This window comes from Aulonocara stuartgranti, assembly GCF_965226115.1.
Source record: "Aulonocara stuartgranti genome assembly, chromosome: 5".
NCBI classification, from domain to species: domain Eukaryota; kingdom Metazoa; phylum Chordata; class Actinopteri; order Cichliformes; family Cichlidae; genus Aulonocara; species Aulonocara stuartgranti.
In genome coordinates, this window is record NC_138943.1 from 24,299,524 (window position 1) to 24,326,912 (window position 27,389).

Genomic DNA, 27,389 nt, shown 5'->3' on the forward strand with positions numbered 1-27,389 from the left:
CGTCAATTCTCGGGAGATTTATTTCAGACATATGACAAAGTGTTCCTGGCAAAATCCGTCAGGCTCAGAGGAGTAAGTAAAGGAATATATGGGTGCTCATATACACTCACACACACAAACACACACCTAAACATTTGCACGCCGACACACACACATGTGGAGACACACATATTTTTAGTGCTATTGATTGTGTTAATGAATGTGTTGTGATTTACTGCAGTGGTGGCCGATTGTTAGGTGGTGTCGTGATGGACTGCCATCATTTTCCAAAGGTAAAAGCATAGATAGAGGAAAGGCAGGAGGGCAGAGTCCCATTTAATGGCCAAAGCAAAATTATTCCTTGATCTTTCTTTGAGTTATAGCTTCGTTTTTTTTCTCCTCCTCCCTCCCCCACTTTTTTTTTCTCCAGCGACAGGTATGATGTAATTTCCAAATTTCATCAGAGACAGTAATCTCAACACTGATTATCCTGTCAATTAGTAAATGAATGTGGTGGCAAGGGGGGGGGGGGGGGGGGGGGGGGGGGAAGCTGGTAATAACTCTGCAAAAAGGAGTTGTCAAGCTTCCAAAATACATAAAGGACACAGTGAGGTAGGCAGACAGTAAAATTTATCTAATCACAATATAACTGTCTATTCTGAAGGGAAGTGCATAACAAGTGTGAACCTACTAAAACGGATTTTATACCTGTTTTTATTTTAGGAATACAGCGTTTTTTATTATTATATTTTTTAGGATGGCTTTAAATCTTTCTGACATAAATCCATATAGGATATTATTTGGCATAAAAACCTCTTTTTTAATGAAATTACATTAACAAAAGTCAAGAGGAACAAGCATCTAAAAGACAATAAAGAAGCTATATGGAGAATTTTGCCATTTTTTTTTTAAGTTTGCAAGGTTTATTCATTCTTTTTACGATTTACTTTTTTATTTACAGATACATTCGTAACTCTGACATGCAGACACGTAGAGAAAGCGATCATTTCATGGCAGACTTTGTCCTGTTTTAAACGATCGTTCTTTGTTACTGGTGGGGTTTTTTTTTTTTTTTTTGGTTTTTTTTGGGAGCTCAAACTTTGCGCAGGATAACATCTGTTCCTCTCTGCCGCCACAATAGCGCAACTCAACCAGGATGCAAAAGCGAGGTCAAAAGATCAGTGCCTTCCCCTCATCCGTGCGCATGCACGCCCACACACGCGCGCACACTTCTCCGGGGAGCGACGGAGAGATGCCTCTCACTGGCTGCTGTTTTATTATGCGCCGGGGCTTTGCATGGATAGGACGAAAACGCGCACCTGCTTTAGAGGCATTACGGTAGCACAGCAAACTGTCCTCCCGCAACACACACTCCGCACTCGTACACACACTCGTACACACATACAGCTCCAGTGATTCAACCCTGATTTCCAGCGAACGAGCAAGCAACAGACGGGATGGCAAAAAAGTGAAGACCGTTGGAGAGGTTATACGCGCTGAGTGAGCCTGCTGAGGAGAGAGCTGGGGCTTGGGGGGAGAGGAGAAAAAAGCGGAGGCAACTAAACAACAAACAGAAACGAGAAGCTGCGTTGTTTCTCCGCGGCAACTTGCGCTCAGTGCCAGAGTTTTAGCGGCAGTATTGTTCTGACTTCACTCCAGAGGGGCCACTCCGAGGAGAGAGGACGCACACAAAAGGGGAAAGGAAAGGACTAACGAGCACGTTTTTTTTTTTTTTTTTTTTTGGTCGTTTAAAGTAATGGTCCTGCCGTCTTAGATCCTAGATTTCTCTGTCTCTCTCTGCTCTCTGTTTCTTTCCACTTTTATTTTTATATATATATTTTTTAAATTTTACGTCCCTTCGGTTTGTGTCCCCCCTTTTGTCGCCGCGAGAGAGTGGACGCGCCGGGGTTTGAGGAGCAGAAGCGGGGCTGCCCACATGGTCCAACCACTGGCGTGAAAGTTGACTTCTTCAGAAACCAAGAGAACAGGTTGATGCATTATCTACACGTTTCCCCCTTCTTCTTATCTTCCTCACTTTCCCCTCACTCTGTGCTCCCATTGAAACTCTCCGACACACACGCTGCTAGACGCTTTTAAAGCGACGCACTTCAACTTTTCATGGCACGTTGTGAAACTCCTCCAGGTCTGCCTAATAATGTGATAGAGTATTAAAGTAGGTACGATCCAGCGGCCACACTAGGGAGGTTTTTGTTTTTCTCTTTTTCTTTCCCCCTCCTCCGTACTTTTTCTGTTTCATTCTAACTCTGACTTTTTCCTGGAGTGAAACTTTTTTTATTTTATTTTCATACTTTCTGTTCTAAAAAAGAAAACATATTTAAAGCAGCTGTTTTCGTCCTTTCAGTGTTCTCGGTAGAATGAAAAATCGAAGTTTCTTTCTACCTCATCACTAGTTTCACGCCAACCTATATCCACAGAGTTCAAATCCAGCCTCCTTTTAATCGTCGTTTATTTAACTGGATATTACGGTGTAGTTTGTAAATTCTCTAGAGCCTACTTTGGATGACTCGGAGGGATACCATTTTTTGCGTAATGTGTCATTGTCCGAGGTTTTCGCTTATGAGACCAGAGAAAGGGAAAAAAAGTTTATTTCTCGCAGGTTTAGGACGAGCTAAGATTTCGGGAGTGGACTCAAACGTAGGGAATAAACTTGTTGATATCGCTCGTTATATTTGATCATACGCGTGGACGTGGCTTATGTGGTGGCGATTTTACACGAACGGTCACAGGCAGCCGTGTGAGAACCACTTGCTTTGCCATCGCTTCATACCTCTCTACCTCACAGCTGGGTTTAGTGTCTTTTATTATTGAACTTTAGTTTCCTACAATTAAACGTTAACGTTTAAAAATAAAAAAAGAAAGGCAGTTAAACTTCTTACTTACAGAAAATCCCTGAACAAAAGAAACAAAAGAACAAACAACTTTCTTATTGACACGTTTAGAAGGTCTGAGGACGTTAGTGCCTTTAGGATTTAGGACTTTTCTCTGACCACTGAGGTTTGAGGTGCCCGTTGTGGTTTCCTTATTTGAGCTGAATTAAATATCCTAAATGATATCTTAAATAATAGCAGCTCTGTTCTTTAGAGAGGGACGTTTTACCAGCTGAACGTGGAGGAAAACTTCTCCCTGCGTTGTAAAACTTCCAGTTCCAGTTTCAACGTGAACCTTTGAACGCTTTATGTACATAAGCAGGATTATGGACAGTGATTTTACGTACATTATAACCCTGACGCGTTTAAGGGTTTTTTTTTTCAGAATCGGTAATTTAAAGTGATTTAATTAAAAAGAATGCACGTTATATACTTTCTAGATTATAATATAATAAATCTACTGACATAGAAATTTCTTTTTTAAGAAATTGAACACAACCTCTGTGTGACACATGTTTTTCCCTTCTTCTCGCGCTCATAAACCGACTAAAAGTAGGCCTGCACCACAAAGGAAAATATTTCTTTTTTCTTCCGCGAACTACGACTTGTTTTAAAAAATAAGAAAAGTATTCTGCAGAGATAAAAACGTTTAATGTGGATTTTCTTGTGTGCACGGCGTGCAACACAAAAGCAACTTTTGGGCCGTTGAAACAAAGTTGCTGATCTTTTTGTCTTTTGAGGGTTTTTGATTTTCTTCCATTTCCATGAAATAAAATTGCCTTTATCAAATATGAGATATCGGGCCGGGCACACAGAGACTCTCGATTGAAACCTTCAGATCAAGAAAAAAAAAGAGGGAGAAATGAAATGACAATTCGTTGCTGTTAGTTGTCTGTCACCGAGAGAAAAGCGTACAGGCCGTGTGGGTGCTCACCCTGACACGGGCATTATTGCCCCGTGATTGATGGGCGCCGGGGCATTTGGCATAATTAATTTTATTTACTGTGTCCTCTCTCTCTCTTTCTCTCCCTCTCTCTCCCTCTATCTCGCTCGCTCTCTCCTGTTGTGCCCCCTCCCACCCTCCTCTGTGGTGGCATTTCCGCGACTTGATGACATACTTTTAATTGCACTTTAATAGAAGATCCAGCGGGAATGAAAAAGCTCTTAATCACGTTTTATGACCTTGTCACAGTTCTGGTGTCAGACAGGAAAGCAGGTATTTTGTGGTGGCTCCGAGCCCGTGCTGTAAAGTGTATACCGATTTTCTTTCCTTCATTTTTTTTTAAGATTATTTCATCTTCATCTATCACGCCACAAGCTGTGGAAAACGCACCTTAGAATAGTTAATGCACAGTGGCCTTCATGCAGATACAAACCCTGTTGCTGTTCATTTTAGCCATCTATCCTAGAAGGGAATTTAAACTGTGTGTGTTGATTGGTAAATGTAGTAGAAGAGGCTGACTGCATGTTTTATAAGATGTTTTATAAGCATATTTTTTAAAATCCTGAATAACTGGACCAAACCAAGCTGGCAGTAACTCAGTACTATCAGATAAACATTTTTTTTTTCTTTTTTTTTTTACAGGCTTAACCATTTTGCCAAATATGGTAAAATGTTTCCTAAAATTATGGAAAATGTAAATCTTATATTTGTGAAGGTTATTAATATTATTAAATTAGGTATTTCACAGCTGCCTGATCTTTCAGCTGCTTAAGTTCTTTTTGTTGCAGTAAAAGCACAGCAGCTGTGTTGACTCAGTTTAAGAATGATCTTTGGAGTTGGAGCTATGACTTCTCAGCACCCATGCCAAGTTACTACACAGTTTTAGCTGTTTTTAAGTTTCTGTTTCAAGTGACTGCTTTATGAAGAAGAAGCCTCATGGAGCTCAAGTAGAAGTGTGAAACACTGCTGAAGAATAGAGTACAGGATTGTTTTTATTTCTTCTTCTCCTTTAAAAAAAACATTTGCCTACCACATAAAGCCTGAAAAAAAATCGGCGTGAAGTTATCATTTTCGTGTAATGCTTATCATTGATAGGCTATCACATTAGTGACAGGCTTTTCATGAAAACACAATAAGAGACAGTGAAACAAAAGAGTGTTTGAGAGGCAGAAGTAGTTATTTAGTTTTTTCTTGTTGTAAAAAGAGTGTACGTGTGCAGGAAGCCAGAGGTGTCAAAGGCAGATTGACTCTCTGCTCTTTGTCGGGTATTGTTTGCCTGTGTCTGTGTGTTTGCTTGGCATTGCCACCTTTTTTTCATCTGACTTGCATCAACACTTTTTCCCATCTTTGGTGGTGTTTTTCTTCTTTTTTCTCTCCTCCCTCCCAGCAGCTGTGTCTTTTCCATGTCCTGTTTCTCACATACTGCTGATTTTTAATCGCTTTCAGACGCACAGTTGTCTCTGTTATGCTTTCTGACACCTTTCCTAAATGATGATATTTTATTTTTCAGCTTGGTCCCAAGTATGTGATCGTGTGCCGGGGTGTGACTGGAAGAGTCATGTGCGAGACCGTCTAGAGACGGGTAGTAATGGCTTTGAATCTCGTGCGCTTTAAAACCCCTTCAGCAGGATTAAAAGCCACCAACATGATTGTGTTAGTCCATAAACTCGCTCAGAGAGTCCTTACCTCCAACATGAGCGCATGGGAATGTATGTGTGAAAAGAGTGTATATATCAGAGTGCGGGAGTGTGTGTATACGAGAGTGCTTTTTTCTCAATTCACCTGTCCTGCTCGAGTGAAAATGGACATTATTTCAAGTTTTAAATGTCCTGTGCGTCGGTAGCATTGATGGCTCGCCTGTCCGTCTCTTCATCTCTCGTGCTCTCTTCATTAAAACCCTCCTGCTATCCGAAACCCACAAGTCTGAGTGGGCTTTTGGCTCCAAAGTGATGTTGAAGAGCACCCGTATATGACACTGCTATACATGTAGGGTTTGACCTGTGATAGATATTCACAGATTTACTTCTATTGCAGCACTTAGTGCTTTACCTGCTTAAAAAAAGCTGAAATGGTTAAATTTTCGATATCCTTTATTTGAGAAAAGCAAAAAAAAAAAAAGCCCAAAAAGGAAGAAAACCCGTGCTGGGAGAGAGAGCGTGTTTTTAGATGGGCTTATTTCAAGTGTCGGTCCTGAAGCTGACATTATTGCAGGGCTGCATGTATTTGAGGTGAACATGCGTCGGGCTTTAAGCGCGGAAAAGACAAGGATATGAGATATTCTGCTGATCATAGCAATTCTATAAATGTTTGTTAAAATTTCAATTTGAATTAGGTGTATCAGAGATTTTCATAGAAATGTTTTTTCCCCCTTTTCACATTTTTCTGTGATTTAAAAAGAAATTAAGTGTAATAACAATTTGGCATTGCAGTATAAATTATTTTACATTGTTAAAAAAAAATTCTTGAAATTTTATGAACAAATGTGTGTGTTAGGTGTATGTGTTATTGTATATGGACAGCTCAGATGGTGGGTTAATGTTCTGGTTGTGAATTAAAGTCGGTGAGTGCACAGTGAAACTGCTGGCACATTGCTTTAGACTGAGGCCTGATTATACATGTGGTTCTAATTGAACCTGTTATTTAGCAGAAGTTAAGGGCTGAATAATTTCTATGAAAGCGTGAACATCTGTGTGTGTGTGTGTGTGTGTGTGTGTGTGTGTGTGTGTGTGTGTGTGTGTGTGTGCGCGCAATAAGTCCAAAACATTTTTCAAAGATAAGATGTGTGTTTTGTTTGTTTTTGTTTTTTTTTTGGGGGGGGGGGGGGTGTTGACAGGTCAGAAGAGGTGTTGTACAGTGAAGTTTCAGGAAAAGTAAAAAGAAAAGAAGGAAGATGCTTTAGCAAGTTGAGCAGCTGTGCAGGAGAGATGATGTTGTTTGTTTGCTTTTTCCTTTGCCTTTTGTGGCTTTTGAAAGAGCTGTCACTGCTTATGTGGTGACAGCCGAGCCGGATTCCTCTCTAAAATTTAGGCGCTCTTTCCCCCGCGGTGAATGATAAGGTAATCATTTTGTCTGACACGGTGGTTTAGCCTGTGGTCATTAACATGTCAGTGCATTTATGATGAGACGTTTCATACGTTTTTCTATTTGTGTTTGGGATGACTAGGATGCAGGCTGGCTCCGGAGATGTTCCTAAAGCTCCACAGAGCGCCAGCCCATTAACAGCTGATTGATGTGGGAAGGAGTGACCCGAAATCTCAGAGAGGAAGCGACTGTTTCCTATGGGCGGGGAGTGAGGGTGGTGGGGTGTGGAGAGAGAGATAGAAAATATGAGAGAAAGCCTCTGCGAAGTGAAGGAAACAGCGGCGCGAGGGTTATAGGCATGGGTTATTATAGCTGAGGAAGCATTAGATCAGCCTCTCCAGAGTGCGCTTGGCACCTGAGGCCATGTGAAGCAGAGAGTTGGAGCTGAAGGAGAGGGCCGTGGCTGTGGAGCTCGAAGGACTGAAAGCAGATCGCGAAGTAAGGCAGTTGTGGCGCTATCAGGTTTGATTTCAGAGACAGAGAGGGAGGATCTCAGAAGATCGTGGCGTCAGTGGCACTGATCAGGTGGAGCACTTGAGATGGTCAGTGTAAGCAGAAAAAAAATTGCCCTCAGAGAACGCTATTGTGTTCATGCGGAGCATCTTCATAAAGAGAAAAAAAAAATCAGTGGTTGCATCCCCCGCTAACTCTGCATTGCTTCTGACAGCTGTATTTGTGTTATAGATTTTCCTTCACTCTATCCCGTCTCCCTTTTCCTTTTCCCCTGCCTCGCTCTCTCAGTAGTCGGCTCCCCTCCTCTCCATCGCCTCCACCCTATGACCTTTTGTAAGCACTTCATCAGAGAGCTGTTGGTGTTTTCTAAAGCACTGCGACAAACTGACAGGGCAGCCGTCAATCGAGCGGGTAACCGAGGGAGCGGAGCAGTGGAAAGCTTCACTCAGAGCAACAATGTGACTAAACTTTCTGCAGCACTGCTTTAATGTGTATTGAAAGGATGGCTGTGAAGGGTAGGTGACAGCTGTGAAGCACAAGACTCAGGATCATATAGATGCGCGCACACACATTTTTGCACATTTCATAAATGCTCTGACTGTAGAGACGCATTAAACAGCACTTGAGTGCTCGTTTGTCCGTGGTGCTGTGGCGGTATAATCTGCCGAGCGGATGAGTGAACGCTCTGATGAAACGCTAAGATTCACACCAGAGTAGCACGCAGTCCATAAAGTATTACCTACAAAAAAACCCTCCTAAAATCTTTACTTATTACTTACTTTCGACATTATAATTTCTTTTTTTCAGATCTAGCGCTAGTGTGATGCATTTTACCTTTTTTTTATTAGCTTTTGTGATTTGCATCAGATTCTTTGAATTACCTCAACAATAACGACTGTGGATTAACACACGATGACAGGAAATAAGCACTACAGCAGTTTTCCCTTGTCCCTGTTGTTTTCCATCCTGGTCCAGGGAGGTAATAACCATTCAAACGCGTCTCATTATATTTCAAATCCGTAAAGTATCGGGATGTTGGCTAACCCAGGCGAAAGTAAGGCTGGATCGCTGGCATGCACTCCTCTTTTATGGTATTAGTATTTGTGGTATTAGTTCCGGGGGACATGGGATGCCTACTTAAGCTATTAGCATGTGAGGCGCCGTGGGATGATCCATCCCCTGACAGGACGAGCTGTTAACCAGTGTTAAACCAAATCACAATAGGCTGCCTGGGTTGACGGATTGACGGCGCCTCTCACCACTTGACTGGGCCGCCCCTTCCTTCCCTTTTCTAAACTTCACGCACAGATTTGATTTTACTTCCTTAAAACTTCTGAAAGAGATTTTTAAAAATGTAAAATAGGGGGGAAAAAACGACGATTTGGCCAACAAATGCCAACTCTCTCTCTTAACTTCTCGCTTCACTCTGCTTACTTTTTGCTTTGGTCTGAAGGTGAAGAAGACTATGCAGGCTTTGCCCAGTGGGGTGCGGACTCTGGCTTTTGTGGTGGGCTTTCAGATAGTGAGAGGCAGAGGAGGGGATGACAGCTACTGCTAGAGGTTCGCTACATGGGGGATTGCTTATAGATGCAAAGGACACAGTTGTGGTCCGCATGTGCGTACCCTTATTTTCTCTGCATGTAAGCGTGCACATCCAACTGCAATTAACTGTCAGTCAGTGGGTGACCCTCCACCCCGTTCTCTCTCCCTTTCTCTGGCTCTCTCCCAGAATTCATCAAGTTTCGGGCTTTGTTTTTCAGACAGCTCGCCGAGGGAAAGAAAAGCAAACAGGTCGTTACTTTTCCGACATGTTTTTTCAAAACGTGTTTAACCGATAACGATGCTACCTCTCGTTATTTTTATAGGCTGTTTCATCTGCACTGAAGACCGATTTAAAATTAAGGAAAAAAACAAAAAAACTTTTCCGGGCAGATTGTGCGAGCTGTGTGCTTGAGTAGCTTCTGGAGCTTCACTAGCGGCCGTTTTTTTTTTTCTTCCACCCTTTGGCTGCTTGCTGAGCATTGAAACTCTGTTAGTGCGCATACACATGCAAGCCTGTGTGTGGTGGGCATTGTTGACCGAGAGACATCTGCCACTAGATTATTCCCAGCTGTTATCTGAATAATTGTGTAATCCCCCCACCACCGCCGCCACCCCACCCATCCTCGCTGCCTCTGTCTTTTACTCCCTCCTTCGATCCCCGGGCTCACTCCTCCTCCTTCTTCTCCTCCTTTGCTCCCTTCTTGCCCCCACATCTCGTCTTCCTCAGACTGATGAGACGGAGAGTGATGAGTCTCTTTTCTGGGTGTCACATTGGGCCTTCTCAGGAGTGTTTATGAATGTGTGAGTTTGAGTATGTGCACATGTGTGTGTGTGTGTGTCTCTGTGGCTCCTGGTCACCGGTCATTGTCTGACATTTGTAGGAGGATTTGAGCACACCCCACACATGCACACTCACCTCCCTCCACCTCTCCTTCCCTCTCGGGGAAATAAAAGTAGCCTAATCCTGCCAGATCAAGGCTGCTGTCCACCACAGCTTTACCAGCCTGTGAATTAGAGCCCGCTCTCATGTTCCTGAGGAGAGGGAACGAAGAGCATGTAGGTGGGTGTGTTTGCGTTGTGAGCCGCTGGCCTGTGAAGCAGCGTTAACTGTCTGGAGGGGGGGAGGAAGACAGCAAAGAGCGATGAGAAAACAACAAGGTGCAAACACAAGTGGAAAAGCAGGAAACGTGATATTGGTTGGAAGAAGTTGGGTCTTTTTGTTTTAACAAAATGCACCTACACTTTAAAAAAAAAGAATTTACATGTGCCGTAGTTTTTTTTCTTCTTCCAGCTCAGTACATCGACTTCAGATTTAAAATGAAAAACAGAGAGAAGCTTTAGTTTAGGCTTTAAAAAATTAATTAAAATCATATTTTCTTGGATTAAAAGAAGAATACATCATTCGAATACACTTCTGTCACATTCTCACTGTTTCGCTGTATCTACAAAGGGACAACACAATGTTTAAACACAGACACTTTTTCCGCCTTCACAGACAGTTTCGGTTGACTTTTAATGAGACACACGTGTGTCTCTCATTAAAAAAAAGAAGAACATTTAATCAGGTCTTTTTTAAAAAAATATATAGAGATTGCAGTAAACAGTCAATTTCTTCTGCTCTGCTTTTGTGTGTGTGTGTGTGTGTGTGTGTGTGTTTTAAACAGGCTGTTATACAAATCTATCAGGTTTGCTTCACTCAGAAGGGCACTCGCGTATACTCAGCATGCGTGCCTGCATTTGCTAGGGCTGCCTTCTCTTCGGGTCCATGGTTGGTCGAAAAGTGTTCTTTTCCCTGTTGGAGCTCCAATAGTCGCTCAGTGTGAAGGACTCAACACTTGCTGTCTGTCTTCTCTCCTTCTTGCCTCTTATTGTGTTGCACTTTCTCCTGTTCATGTGTTTTTTTTTGTTTTTTTTTACCCCCCCCCCCCCATCCGCACTCTCCCTCTCCGGTACTCTCCTCCTCTCCTTGTCAAGCCCGGTGTCTAATTATCACAGCTCTGTGTTCCCTCAGCCTCTTCATTACATCCAAGATGTCATCACAGTTTAACTCCAACATTTGCTACCTCTGCTCGGGCCCCTTTTCAATAGCTATAATTTATTCCGGATTACTGAAATGACAAGCGTGTGAGTGAGAATTTTTCAAAATGACTAAAATGCTTTTACAACAAATTTAAAACGTTACAGAAAAACAGCTATAATAACCCGTGCCTTTCTTTTCTTCTTTTATTTTTTACATCTATTTTTTTAAAAGAAACATTTTATGGAAGTTTATGCAAGAAAGGCAGGCAACTATTACTTTATTCTATATTTAAAAAAAAAAACGGCACACATCATTTTTAGCTGCAAACTTATTCAACTGTGCTTCTACTCTTTGAATGGATTATGTCGGTGTGTTGAAATACATCTGAAAATTTTATTCAGTCCGTTTTGGGATTGTTAAAAAATATTGTATTGTTTTGTCACCTACTTGTCCCTGGACAAAAGGTTGTCCCTCGCACTGTAAAGATACACAGACCTTAGAAATGATTCTCTGACAAAAACAACATAGAGGAGAAAAAAATAGATTTCTGCTTTGTATTTTGCCTTTATTATTTCCAGAATGATGTGTTTTTTTATTAAGAACTGGAGTGAACACTAGAATATTTTTTTTTCGTCCAAGATTAGGAGGTTGAATAGTAGCCGTAGGGTTGTGAGATTAGCAGATGCCACAAGGCCGATTTTTCCCGCTGAAGGTCAGTGCTGCCGTATGCAACCTGTAGCCCTAATCGGTAACTTCTGCTGCTGCAGGTTTCCATTGTCTAAAGGTCAGTCAGGAACAGCGCATTAGCCTCGGAAAGTAGTTAGCATAAACGAGGGAGGGGACTGAGGGAGGAACGAAGGACTAAAGTACAAAAACGAGGACAGGAGGGAGGGTGAGTGGCAATGAAACCCTGGCATGCTTTGTGGTGTCAGGCAGGCGTACGGCTTCTGGGGGCTTTGTGAAAAGTTTGCCTGCGAAACTTTGCTGAAGGCTGGGTTTGGTTTGAGCAGCTCCCCCAGGGGTTCGCTCAGCGAGAGAGAGAGAGACGGTGGAGGTGGAGGAGGAGGAGGAGGAGGTGGGAAGGGACGCGAAAATGCAAAGACAAGGAAAGGGGAGCAGAGCACAGAGAGCGGGCATGCCATCACAGTTGTCCGTTGTTATGGGGCACAGGCCCTTAGTCGCTGATCTAAGAAACACAACCATTGACTCACGCCCCCTCCTAATCCCTCCCCATTTTTTCCTCTTTCCTTTTCACCCTCCCCTCTCTTTCCTTATATTCTTTTTCTTCCTACTCCGCCTGACTTCCGTCTATCTTTTCCCTTATTTTTGTCTTATTTAATTTTCTTGACAGATCTGTGCTGTGGACTGGGCGCTGGTTATTAACATACACACTGATTTGTTAGAGCACTGGCTGGGACTATTTACTGGTAATGAGGATAGGGGTCCTGTGCTGTTAGTAACTTGTTTGACCTCCAGTCGCGGGGTCAAGTTCATCCCGAGGAGGCGTAGATCTCTAGTTTCTTAGCCCAATCACGTGACTGCACCATCAGGGGTTGTTGAGGTGTATGTGTGTGTGTGTGTGTGTGTGTGTTGAGGGGGACCATAGTGGGAGGAGGTCCTCTTCATCCCAAATTTGAATTTCTCATCCCCTTCTCTTCCCTCTCCCTCCGCTCCTTTGTCCCCTCTCTTCCCACAGGGTTAATTGAAGGGGAAATTGATAGTTCTGTGCGGTAATTGTGGCTTTGAGAATTCTGCGTCTCCCACAGAGAAAGATGAGGGCAGCTGTACCAAAGACAGTGTAATGTGTTGTAACAGGGGAAAAAAGAGAGAAAAATATGGTCAGAGAGGCAGATGGTAAAAAGAAGAAGAAAAAAAAACGAACACCCACACCTCTACCATTTCCCCCCTGGGTGGGGGTTTGATTGGTTGATGAGGGAGCTGGTTGATTGGCTGATTGGCTGATGAACTGAGTTTTTTTTTTCTTTTTTCGTGCAACTTTACTAGCCAGGCTCTAATAATCATTCAATTCATCATCCAATCAGAGAGACTCACCACACTGCTCCGTATCCTCACTGATTCTCCTTTTAATTCTCCTTTTGACCACCCCTCACCCCCTCCACCCCTCTACCCTTCTCCAATCCTCCCATACCTCCCCGAGGAGTCTGGGATGGACAGATGAGAGGAGCCCGCTGTATCTGTTCCGTTCTGCTCTGCTGCTTTCTGAAGTAGAGAGAGACAAACTTATATTCCACCGATACCAGCCCTGAATGGACTCTCTCTCTCCTCTCTCGCTCTCTCCTTCAAGAGGGGCTTTTCTTTCCCAGGGGCAGAGCTTCATAATTAGTCTTCTTCTGGAAATAGAAAACTAGTTTTCTGAAGTGACGTCAACCTCCGATGTGTATTTTTTAAGCTGCACATCTGAATTAAAAAAAAAAAAAACTGAAGTGAAATCTGTTCTAGGTATCACTAAATCATTTTTTTTACTACCATTCACTTTGTAGCATTTTCTCCTTTTTTTTTTATCTGTCTTACAAAAATGTCAAAACTGACACTTGGATTTCTCAAATTTATTGACTTAAAGCGAGCATGGTTGGATAGAGGTTTTCTTTTTTTTTTCCTTTAGGAAAAGCAGGTGTTGTTTTAGCTCCTGCTTTAGTTGTTTAGTCTCAGCTCAGGCCACCTCAAGGCTGTCACCCAGGCAACATTTCATTGTTGTCTTTACACTATTTAATTTCCATCAGTGTGCACTAAAAATCTGTCAGTGTATTCATTTCTCTCTTTGACTTTATCTCTGCTATTGATTTAGATTTTTCTGCCCTGTTTTTTTCACCTCTTTTTTTTTCTCTATCCCCCCCCCCCTCACCCGCCTTCAGCATCCACACCCACCCGCCCGCTCCCCTCTGTCTCTCCCCGGCACTCTCCTTTTCTCTTCCCCTCCCCTTTTCCTTTCGCTTTCTCTGTCCGTTAATGAGAATGTGTTAACGAGAAAGAAAGATCTATTGGGTATAGCACAATTTATCAGAAAGGCAGAGGTTTGGTAGGGGGAAAAAAAGGCGACGGGCCCTTCAAAGAAGTCCTATTCTTGTGGTTGTGAATGTTTGATGAGACAGTGAAAAGTTCCCCCTCTAACGTCATGGTGTCTGAACAGAAGAGAACAGAACCGTTCTAATCATGCCGCACAGAAAAAATGACTTCCAACCCGATTTAATTAACTGATAAGAAACGGCTTCAAATTAATTTTTCAAGGATGTTAGATTTTGATTAAGAAACTCCTAAAAGAAATAGACGAATAATCAATTTTTTAATCAACTTACCCAAATGGTAACTGGTTAATATGATAATTCTAGCAATTAGGGCAAATATTGTCGAGCAGCAGTTTCTATGCATCCTGTTAAAGGAATTATAATATCTTTACATCTAATTATCATGGTTATTTAATTTTTTTGTATGGCTACCTCTCAATTTTACCATTCAATTTTTTTTCATCTGCCATTATAGGGATAATGAAAAGAGAGTTGGAAAGTGTAATAAGATGAAACTTTTATAAGGGCCAACCTGAATGGGGCTTTTCACGCGCCCTGATTGGATAGATATTTAGGAAAAGGAGAGGCGAGTTGCTCAGAATGACATTATTTCAGCTCGTTTTACATGTAAAGCTGAGATGGATCTTTAGATGTGGGATTCTTTTATTTCGTCAGCAGATTAAAGTAGCTAATAGCTCCTGGCTTCTCCGTGTGTAGCCTCTCTTATTCATAGGCAGGCAGGTAGGCGCGCCCATGAATATGCACACCATGCCTAATCCGCAAAGTTTGAAATCATCTATTTAATTTGGAGAGAGAGGGGAAAAAAACAGATGCAGCTTTTTCAAGTGAAGGAAAGGTTACGCTGTTCACCTGCTAGTGGCCATAAAGTGTTTGCGTGTATCCATTTGTGTGCACATGTATGTGTGTGTGTGTTTCCCTAATTGGACAGGTACTGTAGCAGAGGTGAAGAGGGGCCAGTTAAAGAAAGGGAGGTGGCCGGGGGGAAGCACAGAGATAGAGCTGGCAGGGGGTCTGGGGCTTTGGGAGAGCATCAGAGAGACAGAGTTCTTTACTTCAAAGACGGCTTACAGCTTGGACAAACGCAAACCGTGCTCACATGCCACTGCAGCACACACACACACTCCACATTCAGTGGCTCTTTTGCCTCTCATGAGATGAATATCCATCCCCTCTCGTACTCCTCTCTCTGCGTCTCTGCTATATCCCTCGCTCCCTGCATGCTGAACATCAGTGGAGTCATGCGTTCAGAGGGAAATATTGACAAAGCGTTTGGAGAGATGGAATGGTTCCTTTAATTATATGCTGCTCTTATGATGCATGGTGTTTCTGTCTGGCTGCTTACGCACCCACACATCCAGACACACACACAGAGGCACGAGCGTGCTGATCAGCTGAATAGGTATTCCTGGCACAAGCCCCTGTATTGAGCGTACATATTCAATTAGCAAAACTCATTAGCAAAACTTGGCATTTGTTGTTGTTTTTTTCCCCCCGCCTTGCTGAGAATTAATGGTTTTGATATGCTAATTAGCGGGTAATTTAATTTCAAAAGGCCTCAATTAACAGCAGCGTTGTGGACACGACGAAGTTAAGCAGCATAATCTAATTTGCATTAGTAACGAGCAGGGAGTAATTAGTCTCTAATTAGCCACTTCAGACAGCACTTGTGTTTACTTTCCTAATGAAGTGGAGGGCCTTTCTTTTTTCATGCAGAGAAGCCCACGTGTGTACATGCAAGTGTGTTTATGAGGGGGCAAGCGTGTGTGTGTGTGTGCGTGCTTGTCTGTGTGTTGTTGTGCATGACTGGTAAGGGGGTGGGACCAAAGGCAGAGCGGCATATGGCTTACAGTTTGGCTCCAGTTACACACAGCCCCCCACCACCCTCCACACACAAAAATACTTACTCGCACACAAACAAACACTCAGACATACTCGAACATAGAGGTTAGGCCTCGCCGTCTTACGTAACTGGACACGCACGTACAGTAGCGTTCGCTCCACTGAAACATCTCTGTGAGCTCATTTACACGTGCCACAAGACACTGGTTGAGTGTGTTTGAGTGGATTTGTCTCGATAGTATTTCCCCTGGTGTCATTTTTTTGTGTTTGTGTTGCAATAGCTTGCAATGTTTACCTCTTTTAAATATATATAGTCATGTATTTTCTAATGGCTCTTTTTATATTGCGGTGTGTGTTGTTACAAACCCTTGTTGCCAGTTTGTCTAATGCAGGGTTTATTTCTGGTACATGGTTGCCTGTTGTTGACAACGTACAAAAAGCAGAAAGGAAAGGGCAAGGAGCGGCTCCGCAGATGGATAAACAAACAGGCCACGTGGCTGTTTTTATTCTTTGCATTGTTGTGTTTTAAAGGCTCTGGAAACTTGTGCTGAGTAACGATACAGGAAAATATTGGACAAAATACAATGCAGATTTTTTTTGTGTGTGTGTATGTGTGTGTGTGTATGTGTGTGTGTGTGAACAGTTTGAACTTTTCCATTCATAGTTGTGTCAAAAACAAGTTGAAAACAACAGGCTTCCTCCTGGGCTTTTGTTGGGAATCGAGACGGTGTGGAAGGGTTTCAAGGGGAGTAACATAGTGGGGTTTTAGGGAAGGGGGGACAAGCAGCTGCCCTCTAAGCCCAAATCTGTTGTTCAGAGGAGGTGGAGGAGGGTGGAGAAACACCACAAGAGTCCCACAAAGAAAAACGCACACTTTGTTCACTTTGTGTGCAGACAGGGCTATAGTCTCAGATTATGCTACATATGTTTATCCCTAGATATTATTGTCTCATAATCTTAATTTTTACCCATAATCCAGTGCATAGGACATCAGAATACTTTAATCCCTAAGGAAATTATGTAAATTGGTGAACAACTAGAGCTCATCCAGGACATTAGAGACAATGCCAGTAACTGGTAGCCACTCTGATGGAAGGTGTTTCTTCTGAAGGCTTTTCTCCAACCTTCCCTGGGAACAATACACACAGGGTCACAAAGTTGGGTGACTTTCTTCTGAAAAGTGCAGGGTCAGAGCGCTGGTTGGTAGAAGTAGTCAGCACTCAGTGGACAGGACTTGGAAGCCATATAAACACGCGCGTGCACACACACACACACACACACTGTGAATGCACGGCAACCCGTAGTGTTGAACTTGTATGATTTACACGCGCCAAGAGCAGAAGCTGGAAAGAATTCAATAAATATAATGAATGAAGGCGCTGCAGTGATTATGAGCCTGTTTCCAAAGCTGACCTCTACCATAACACACACACTCGCAGATTTATAGGCACAAACATCCACAGATATACACGGAAACACTAACACATACACACCCATAAATAGGCAACTGATTTACAAATGAGCTGACCTGTGTGTTGGCCTTGCTCTCAGATAGGCTCGCATCCCCGCCAGGATGCATAAATCACTATGGACATGCATATGCATGAGCATCTGAGGAGGTGGGATAAGTGTGTGTCCGCATGCCTGTGTACGTGTGTGTGTGGAAAAACCAGGCAGCAGCAGTGTTTGTATCGATCATTGAGGCTTAGTTAAGTGCCTTTTATTTCACTGAGTTAAAGTCAAGGACCATGGACAGGCCTCTCTCCAGAGCGCGTTGGTTTTGAATGGAGAGAAAGCAAGAAAGAAAGAAAAAGGAAGAGAAACTCTTAACTGTTCTTTTTCCCTCTTTTTCTTTCTTTCTTTCTCTTTTTTTTAGTGGCATCTAGGGATAGCACATCACATTAATGGAACAGAGATGACGTTTCACATCTCGTCTCTCTCTGGAAGAAGTGGTTTTTGGGGTTGGACCTTTGCCTGATGTATATGTGTGTGTGTGTGTGATGTGAGCTGCTTTAACCTCCTCTTGTTTTATGGACTTATACATGGCTCTGGATCTCACTGCCGCTAGATTAATTTACACACCACTCACATAGGCTTGCCAAATCTCCCTCTGTCTCTCTCTCTCTCTCGCTTCCTCCCTCCATCCAAAGACAGAGCAGAAATTGCCTAGTGAGGTAAATAAATTACTTCCATCGATTGCTGTAGTTGTGGAGTGACTTTATCGCAGTTTGACTTGTCCAGATACAGATCAGCATGTGACAGCATGTTTTTATAATGTGCCACTACGTCTACGTGTGTGCGATTTAGTTTGTGTGTGCGTGAGTGAGGGTATTTGTCGGCTGCAGAAATCACTAATTGATGGGTATCTCGGCATATTAAAAGTTACTCTTAGTGGTGCAGCATTTTCCACAAGCCGTGTGTGTGTGTGTGAGAGAGAGAGAGCATGTGTGTCTAACTGAAACAGGCCTCCATATGCTATGCATATTGAAACACAGAAGAATTAGGGTTGGTGCTTTTAGAGACGGGTTTGCAGCCCACATTATGGCCACATAAGTTGTTGTCTGATTGCGTTTATTGCTGCTTTGTTATCCATCAGCACTAAACTGATAGCAGCTGCAGATAGATGATATCTTAATATCGCTCACGCTGATACCCACCTCTGATAAGCTTTATCTCATAGCTGTTGCATGTGTGGACACTGCACTATGTGTGTAATAAGCCTTTAGGCATACCCTAACCTCCATGCTCCAGATTTCACCTAATTGAAAAAGGTTAAAAGTTCACCCGAAAAAAGTGCAGAGGCCTCGCGCCCGTGCATGTATAGCAGTCTGGGCCACATGCTGTTTTAATAGTCGCTGCGCTGACGTTACTGCCAAGGCCAAGAAGCCACTGTTAAAAAGACAGGGCTCTGGAAAAAGAGTGAGAAAAGGCCCCATCTGTTTGCGTTAAACAGTGGAAGAACTGACCAGTGAGGGAGCAAATGAGCGGCAGACTGCTAAAAGATATCTGCCGCAGCTTTTCTTCACTCGTTCTGCTCAACCTTGATTGCTCAGTAAGCAGCTTCTTTTATCCTACAGCTCTTCTTTTATCTCACTAATTTAACACTTTTTTCCCTCATTGAGGTAATGGTATTTGCTTTTGTCTGACAGCATTTTTTCTATTCTAAAATAAAGACACTTTAACGGGCCTAAAAGAAAAGTAGCACGTGAATGCAGTTCAAATGACAAGGAATAAAACGGTTAAGCCTGAGAGCTGGCAGCTTTTTAAAACTATATATATATATATATATATATATATATATATATATATATATATATATATATATTTTTTTTTATTTACTCTTGAACACTATTACTCATGTTTTATTCTGACTGGCCTGTCTGTCATCTACCCTATCAGATTATTTTCTGAATCAGATGCTCCTGATTTGGGAATTAATTAGGCAGTGCGGTGGCGTCAGGGTTGAGATGTTGGGCTTGTTCGCTCGCTATTTTAGTAGCTAATTACTGAGGGGGAGAGTGTTAATTGGAATTCTCTTAGATAATGTGAACTCCTCTTTCCCTTTTCTCCACCACCTCCATTAGAGTTTAATACAAAACTGCAGAAATAACAGACTCTCTCTCTCTGTCTCTTTTTATTCTTTAATTATTTGTTTATTTCCTTGATGTTTCTGACAGAAGCTCAGCTGATCCACTTGGACAGGTCATGCTGGTTCTGTGTACACGTGTAGCGTAGCCTGTGGATTCGTGTTGTACTGAACTGACATATAGATCAGTAATCCACTCAGACTTCAACGGGATATAGACTTCTTTGCCCTCACTGACTAGCAGCCTGTTAGCTTTAACGTGGCACAAAAGGTACAGAGACGCAGTGGCACAGAGGCATATCACGGCGGCAAAGAACAGAAGTGGTTTGGTAAAAGAGGGCTCGATTAAAACCCTCATTTAAAGTTTAATTTCATTTAAAGTTATGTAAAAAAGTGTAATTTTGATAAAAACCTTCTATGAGGACTTGATCGTTTTATTTAGTTAGTTTTTGCTGAACTTAATTAGCAAAAGTGGTTTAATGTGCATTTTGAGTTATTTCATGGGGGGGTGTTAAAATGCTAATTCTGTGGTGTGTACGTAGGAGGATAAAACAAAAAAACAACAAAAAAAGATTTCAATTTTAACGACTGGAATGAAACAATAGTTGCATTTGGATGTTGTTATAAATGGAGCGAATGGCTGACTAGATAAACAGACTTCTATTGCTGGCGCAGGAGCACCCACTTGGGGGTCTTTTTCATATCTGTACTCTGTTTAAAAATTTAACTCCTAGCCAGCATTAAGCAGAGAGGGTAAAAATTAATATACAGCGAAAGAAGACTAATCAGAGATCTGTGGTTTTATTAGAATTCCTCCGTCGTGTTAAACTGTGACAAAAACATTATTTAACATCTTTACCTCCACTTCAGCCACTCAGAAAGGCTCAGCACACACACACACACACACAGAAGGCCGTACAGTATTTTAATATCACTGCTTGTATATTCTAATAATCCTGACACCACTTGAAATATAATTCTTTCCCCTATTTTAAATCATGGATGTGAAATTGCATTAAGGCAAGAGTGTGTGGGCATGAAAGCAGGGATGTTAAATGGACATATGAATGCAGGGGTGAATCCTAACCTATTAAGTACTTTCCTTATTATTTCTGAAAGTGGAGCGTGATAATTAGTTTGGTTGAAATCCTATAGTGGGGTGGAGGTATGGGTCTCAATAGTTGAGCCAAATTAATTTCTTCTGTCACCTTGAGCATACGTTCCTCTTAATAGGTTTAATTTATTTCACGGTGATTATCTTCTTCTTCTTTTTTTTTTTTAAAACCACTTGACTGTGATGTTCATATTCACAGCAAAATCCGCTTCAGCCTTTTGCACATGAATGGTATATTCATACCTAAATATGATATATCTGCACAGCGTCATTACTGCCTGGCTGCTGAGTCTGTGCGATCTGAGAGATGGCACTGCGCCGTTTTCCCAGGGGTCCCTGCTGCCGCTGCTATTGCGGCCCAGTTGTCATGTGATCCATGTGTCTGGCTAAGAGCTCAGTTTTTCTCAGGAGTCACTCCAAGTCTTTTTAGTCCTAAAAGTTAACAATCATTCTTGATGTTAAATCCATCAGAAACCTCCATGTGCCACGAGGTCGCTTTAATAATCTCCCCTGTGTGTGTGTGTGTGTGTGTGTGTGTGTGTGTGTGTGTGTGTGTGTGTGTGGAGGTTAGGGTGGGCCATGGGAAAGTGGCATACCTGAGCGGATTACAACGATCCCAAGGACAGCTTTCCGTGGGACAGATTGAAATACTAATTTCTTGCAAATCCGAGCACAGTGCCATTTTGTAACATCTCACACACCCCGGGCCCTTTTCTATCCAAAAGAACATGAGTCACTGCGAGACGAGCATACCTAGAGGGTATGCTTGTGTGGGTGTGTGTGTGTGTGTGCATTGCGCCCCACCCCGGTATGTATGGTTTGTTTTTGATCCTCCAAGGATCACTCTAGTTGCCCTCTCTGGTTTCAACTTACACTGGTAAATTACACCCAATCACTGAAATTACATCCTATTTGCTCTCTCTCTCTCTCTCTCTCTCTCTCTCTCTCTGTGCGTGTGTGTGCGTTTGTCTTGATTGTTGACGTCATCTCGCAGAGCTGTTCTCGATGTCAGGTTTGATTAAACTGAATGAAGTCCAACTGTTTTTGTGTTTTCGTCATTTAGGGGAAGTAAAATGGAAATGCAGCTGTTGTGTTGTGCGCGCGTGTGTGTGTGTTGGAGAAAACTGGTTTGTGGTGTGCGCCGGCGAGTGTGTAAGACTGGTTGTCAGCTGGTGAGCAGCAGAGACGCGGTGCATATAGAGAAACTGGTGTGCAAGTCTCAGTTTTCATTTGAGCTGCTGCAGTACGGGAAGTCTGATGGGTTAAAACTCAGATGGAGAAGCTGCAGTCTGCCAATTAGTGCACCAGATGTCAGTTATTGTTGGACTAAGATTATGGCAATAACTACAACAGGCCAACGGTTGTGTGTGTGTGTGTGTGTGTGTGTGTGTGTGTGTGAGCTAACTCCAGCGTGATAGATTTTAAACAATCTTCGTTTGGGACTTGCTCTCCTATTTTATTACTCTTCTGGCACCTGTAGTGTTTTTCAGAATTCCATCTCTCTTCTTTCTCTCTTTCTGTGTAGTTTTTCTGCATTTTGGAAATGTAAACACTTACAAAATACATCCAGATGTTACCAGCTGTGCTCCGCCACCGCAAACACTGGGCAGGCAGCGTGTGTGCGTGTGCGCCTCAAAGGCTCCTTTCTCAACTCTTCACTCTCAGACAGACAAAATGATTCTGTTGTATACCTCTGCTTCTTTGTCTGAGCGCGAGCAGGTTTTTAACTATGGTGTAAAACAGTGTGTTTTGACTATTGAACACTAAAGTTGTTCAAAGCTGCTGAATTAAAGGCTCAAAAAAGTAGGAAAAAGAATGATTTCATCAAAAAACCGACCTCATGTAGAGCCCATCTTCTGCTCCTCTCTCTCCCTGGCATAAGCACGTGCTCCAGCACGCAGCCTCATCTCCTGCAGGACTACCCTTTTTATGGCTCCATGCAGATTTGCCATCACGACAGATTGGACCGAGTTCAACTACTCTGCGTAGGCGACGGTGATAAGGGTCTAATTGCGAGGTGAATGGTGTTAACGTTTGTTTACAAAATGCCCTTTACGGCGTGCACACATGCACATACGCAGCCTCACACACAATTACCTGTTTGGCGGCGTTCTAATTAGCAGATGTCCTTCGTTAATGATACGATGGTATTACTGGTGTTTCTGTCTCGCTCAGTCTCACAAATGCTCCTGTACCCAACAGGTGAACATATTTAAATGCCAGCCACATGCTGTTTCAGATGTTTCAGCATGCTGTATATTTGGATGATGTGTGTGTGTGAGTGTATGAGTGTGCATTTGTTGATGCGCTATGGTCATTGCTGAATCTTTGCTCCTTGGGGAGTAATTACAGAGGAGATCTTCTGGCCACTTTCTCTCATTAGTGTGAATATGGAAAGAAATTGTAGGACCTCAGTTTGCATGAGTAACACACAAAACACACACAGAGGTCTGTGTGTGTGTGCGTGCGCGCAGTGCCGAGGCTAATGCCATGACTTCAGCCTGGAAGCACATGGTGCACTTCTTTTGCCGCATGTCTATTTCAGCCATCGCCTCTGTGTGCGTTTGCATCTGTTTGTGTGTGTTTCTCCTATTCCGCAGCATCTGGCCTGAGCCCTGCTCGGTCCTTCAATTCAAACTGCAGGTTGTTTGTTTGGGTTTGCCCTTACAAACACACCATTAGCCATGTCCTCTGCTCTCAGGACTATTCCTGGCTCTGGCCTCAGTTTAGCTCAGGCCTGCTGCCTGGCTCACTTGGAGGTCCCTGCAGGCAAACCTCAGTCCTACCAGAATCCAGGAAGATCCGAACCACAGCGCACCGCCTAGCCACCACAGGGAAACTCTAGCTGCTTCGACCAGGCTCACCCCACAGCAAGCCTTAAAAGTCAGCTGGAGGGCTTTAATGTGTGTTTTCTAAAGCACATCCTTTCTGTTTGATAGTCAACCAGTCATGATGCAACAAGTCCACTTTTTTCTGCAAACAAACAGGAACGGGCAAGATACAGGCCCCAGCCTTTGTGACTAACACTCGGGTGAAAAAACAAAAAGGATTTGGGAATGAGAGATGAAAAGTGAAGGAGCCAAAGAGAGAGTGAGAGGCAGCAGAGACAGAAAGAAAACAACAAAGGTGGTCAGGACAAAAGCAGTATTGTATCACTGGAATGACTTTTGAGTTGAAAGCCTTAAAAGTCCTCCCTAGAGCCAGGTCATAAAGCCCAGAGACGGGCTTGGCAGCCGAGGCCAGAGCCAGACAGCCCTGGCAGTCGAGCCCAGAGAGCTTCCAGTAACAGGAGATGTAAAAGTCAATTTGCCGTGAAAAAGGTAAACAATCGGAAATGACAAATATGCAGGTTCTTTCCATTGCTCTTTTTTTCATCTCTTGCTATTTTCAGTGTTATTACAGAAGACAAATGCAGGAGAATGACTAGTCGGGAGTCATGTAGCGAGGGATCCCAGAAACATTCAAGGGGGAGAGTGAGTGAGAGAGAGAGGGATTTTTCCCTCCCCCTTCTTTTTCACTTCCTGAAACAGTCATGCTTGACTTTTCCTCTCAGCAGTTGAAATACATAGACTCCACATTTGAGTGCGAACACACAGTTTTGCAGAAGGACAAGTAAGCGGTCCTGATTAAAGAGGTGTAGGTCAATACAACCATGCGGATGGAGAAATGATTGAGGGATTTGGAGATGACAGGAGGGAGAGAAGGGGGGGATGATTCCCTGGGGGCCTGTTTAGTGGTTAGGGGCCCTTGGGGGCCCCGGCGGAGAGCTCCATTAGTGGAACGATCTAAGCATAGGGGGAGCTGGTCCTGTGGCGGGCCTTTCGAGGCAGGGGCCGATCTGTTTAGCAGCAGTTTGTCTGCATTGCTCATAACATTGATCCTGTGTTGAACTGCAGCCGTAGGAAAGCTCTTTGCTGCTGAATAGACTGAGCAGCGGAGTATTGATGAAGCAGAGTGGACCAGCGGAGAGCCCTGCATCCCGTTGGTCATCGGTTAAGACAGACAGATCTTGGTCAATACATACACCCTACGGCTGCCTTATGGCATGTTAAATCGGTCCGCATACGTGCATGTGTGAGCAACATTTAATGTCTTATTGAATGTAATCCTCTTTGCTTTCTCCACTCGTCCTTCTCAGATTAACAGATCTGCCGTGACTGGCTGGAGGGAAAAGAAAGAAAGAAGAAGGGGGGGAGAACAAGTGAAAAAAACAAACATGTTTCCCAGGCCCCAATTAGCCCACTTTTATTGACCCTAGATGTACCCCCTCCTCTTTACTCTATGAAGTCTTTCTAGTCATAGTGCACCGCAAATTGGCCCCTCTTTTTTATTTCTTTAAAATCTGCACATTTCCAGATTGAGACACATTGACGGGAGCCGTGTTTACGTGTGTTTTTATATGCGAGTCTTTGCCACCGTCTCCTCGCGTCCCCGTGTGTCTGCACTGTAGGATATGTGTGTTTTGCGGTTGTTGTGTTTGTACAACATCAGTCGCTGAACGCTCACAAACAAAACAGTAGAATCCTTCGCACAGAAGCCCTCAATTCTTAATGAGATAATGACATGCTAACATACTCACAGCAGCAGCTCTGTTTACAGATGAAGACAAACCACAAACAAGACACAGACATGCTGAGCCCTTTAGCTTTCTTTTTTTTTCCTACACGCTTTCATTTTTTTTCTTCCTTTTACTCTTTTCCCCTCTTCCCGAGTTATGACTTTGTGTGTTTGCCAAGACATTGTGAGAATAACAGGTGGGGAACATCTTGATGGTGTGTGTTTCTGTGTGTGCGCGCCCAGTGAGTGTGTCTGATAGAAATGCTCATAGGCAGTAATGAGACAAGCGCTATAATGTGGCTGCAGACCAGATTCCCTAATAAGAGAAGAATGCTGTCCGTGGCATCCAGAGTTTTCCACTGGAATCACACATTCATCCAGCCTGTTTCCTGCCCCGGGGTCTTCCTCTCGGCATGAGCAGATGAGGAGAGGGAACCCTCTGTCTCCCTGTCCTGCTCCCTGCTCTTCCCATTGTCCCTATCCCCTCCCTCGCCACATCCTTCTTCTCATCCATTTCATCACCCCCCCCCCCCCCCCCCCCCCCCCCAATCGGTCGGGGTCAGTTGATGTGGGCTATCGCAGCTCTGACTTTCTTTCTCTCTGTTGGATCGTGCTACTCTGCCTCTGGAGTGAAAAAAAGCACATGACTCACAAAGTGAGTCAGACCAATTCTGGCTTATTGCTGAGGAAATGGTGGTGGATTAGGAGGGAAGGTGTCTTTCTCGGGTTGTTACTGGAAACACACACATACCCACGCACCCAACACACACTTATGCGCGCATACAGCTGAGTAGCAAAAAAAACCCCCAAAGTCTCCGAATTAATGGAATTCTTAGTCTAGCTTTAGAGCAACTTTAAACAAACCAAGACAGAAGTTTAAAAATTCACATTCAAACACTTTAACCTTGAAATCTCCCCTGCTAAGGCACTAGCTCCCTCTTTTTTTTCATCTGTTAAATGTTTGAGTGTTTGATAGTTTGAGGTCTATAGCAGAACCCGCCCGGGAATTAATGTCATTCATATGCCCTGCGGAAATTACTTTTGAAATGCATATAATCTAAAACATGCAAATGAGGCTGACTTTGTGCACCCTGTTTAATATGAATTATCATTTTGTGAATACCTATTATTACTGCGTACATTTCTCCAATTATATTGTTCTTTTTTTGTCACTTTTGCATACGAACGCACACGTGCACATCAGGAGCGCCAGAAACGAGCGTGCACGCGTGTATGCTCGGTCACGGCGGCGTGCGGGCGCACACGTAGGCCCGCACGCGCAACACACACACACACTCAGAAGAATGTCTTTGTGATGGGTGTATTTTAATGAGGAGTAATAAGGATGGTAATGACCCAGTCCACTTCACTCACTCTCAGTCTTTGTTACTCCCTCTATTTCCCTGCGTCTCTTGCCCACTGCCTGGCACACAGCTGTTAGTTTACATAAAGCCAATGAGAAGAGTTCATTTAAAGAAAAAAAATTGGGGGGGGGGGGTGCAATTAAATGCATGTAGATGCCTTTTGCAGATTCTGCACAACTCCAAAAGTCCTTAAACAGCAAATGAAAATAACAAGGCAGCAAATACAAGTGTTGCTCATCCAATTTTCATCAGCTGACTGAAATATTGATGCGTTTTAAAAGTGAACTGTGCGTGTTTAGTTTTGTCTCTTCCTTTTCTGTTCTGGTGATAGAGCACAGCTATTAATGTCCTTGTCCAAGAGGCAGACTTCTTTTTTTTTACTCTTTTCTCCTAAATTGAATTGAAGGCATCCCCTTTTCAAACGAATTACTCTATTAATTTATTTATACTGTGCCATAAATTATTCTATTAATATTAGCATGTACCAAATTAGTATTACTTCTCTCAGTGTTCCTTCTACTTCTATTAATTAGCATGCTTGTCACTATAACAAAGATTTTTCTTTCTCTGATAAATTATAAAGGAGACATTTTTTAATACAATGAGAACTGCCTGAGAAATGATTAATATTTTAGTTGTGGCCTGTAAGACAAAAGTGAGGAGAAAAGAGCGAGAAGAACAGAAAAACTAACAATAACATGCAATACATTACAGACTTTCATTGGTTTGCAGCACTGTTGGTTTTTATTTTTATTTTCTAAAAAGGGGGGGCACAAGAAGTTGTGTGAGTGCTCTGAATGCTCAGGGATATCATCTTGTTTTAGCACTTTTGGATAGAATGTGAGTTAATTTAGTCTGTAGCAGCTTGGACCAAGTTCAAAAGTACTAAAATCCAATTAATTTGAAAACTGGACATGCTATCATTTTCTCTGCATGTCTCCTTTAAAGTCTGGCCTGTTTTTACTGTGGACTTATTCAA

The 27,389-nt window shown here is 42.9% G+C and overlaps 1 protein-coding gene across 4 annotated transcripts in view; it reads left to right on the forward strand.

Annotated features, from left to right (window-relative positions):
- The first annotated feature begins 1,206 nt into the window (after positions 1-1,206).
- Positions 1,207-27,389, forward strand: part of foxp4 (forkhead box P4) — a 92,242-nt gene continuing 66,059 nt past the window's right edge. For 3 of the 4 annotated variants that reach the window (XM_082533120.1, XM_082533123.1, XM_082533121.1), the window contains exon 1: positions 1,207-1,317. In XM_082533120.1, the coding sequence (XP_082389246.1) occupies positions 1,276-1,317 (42 nt within the window). In that variant the 5' untranslated portion in view covers positions 1,207-1,275. The other variant, XM_082533122.1, reaches the window with a different exon arrangement.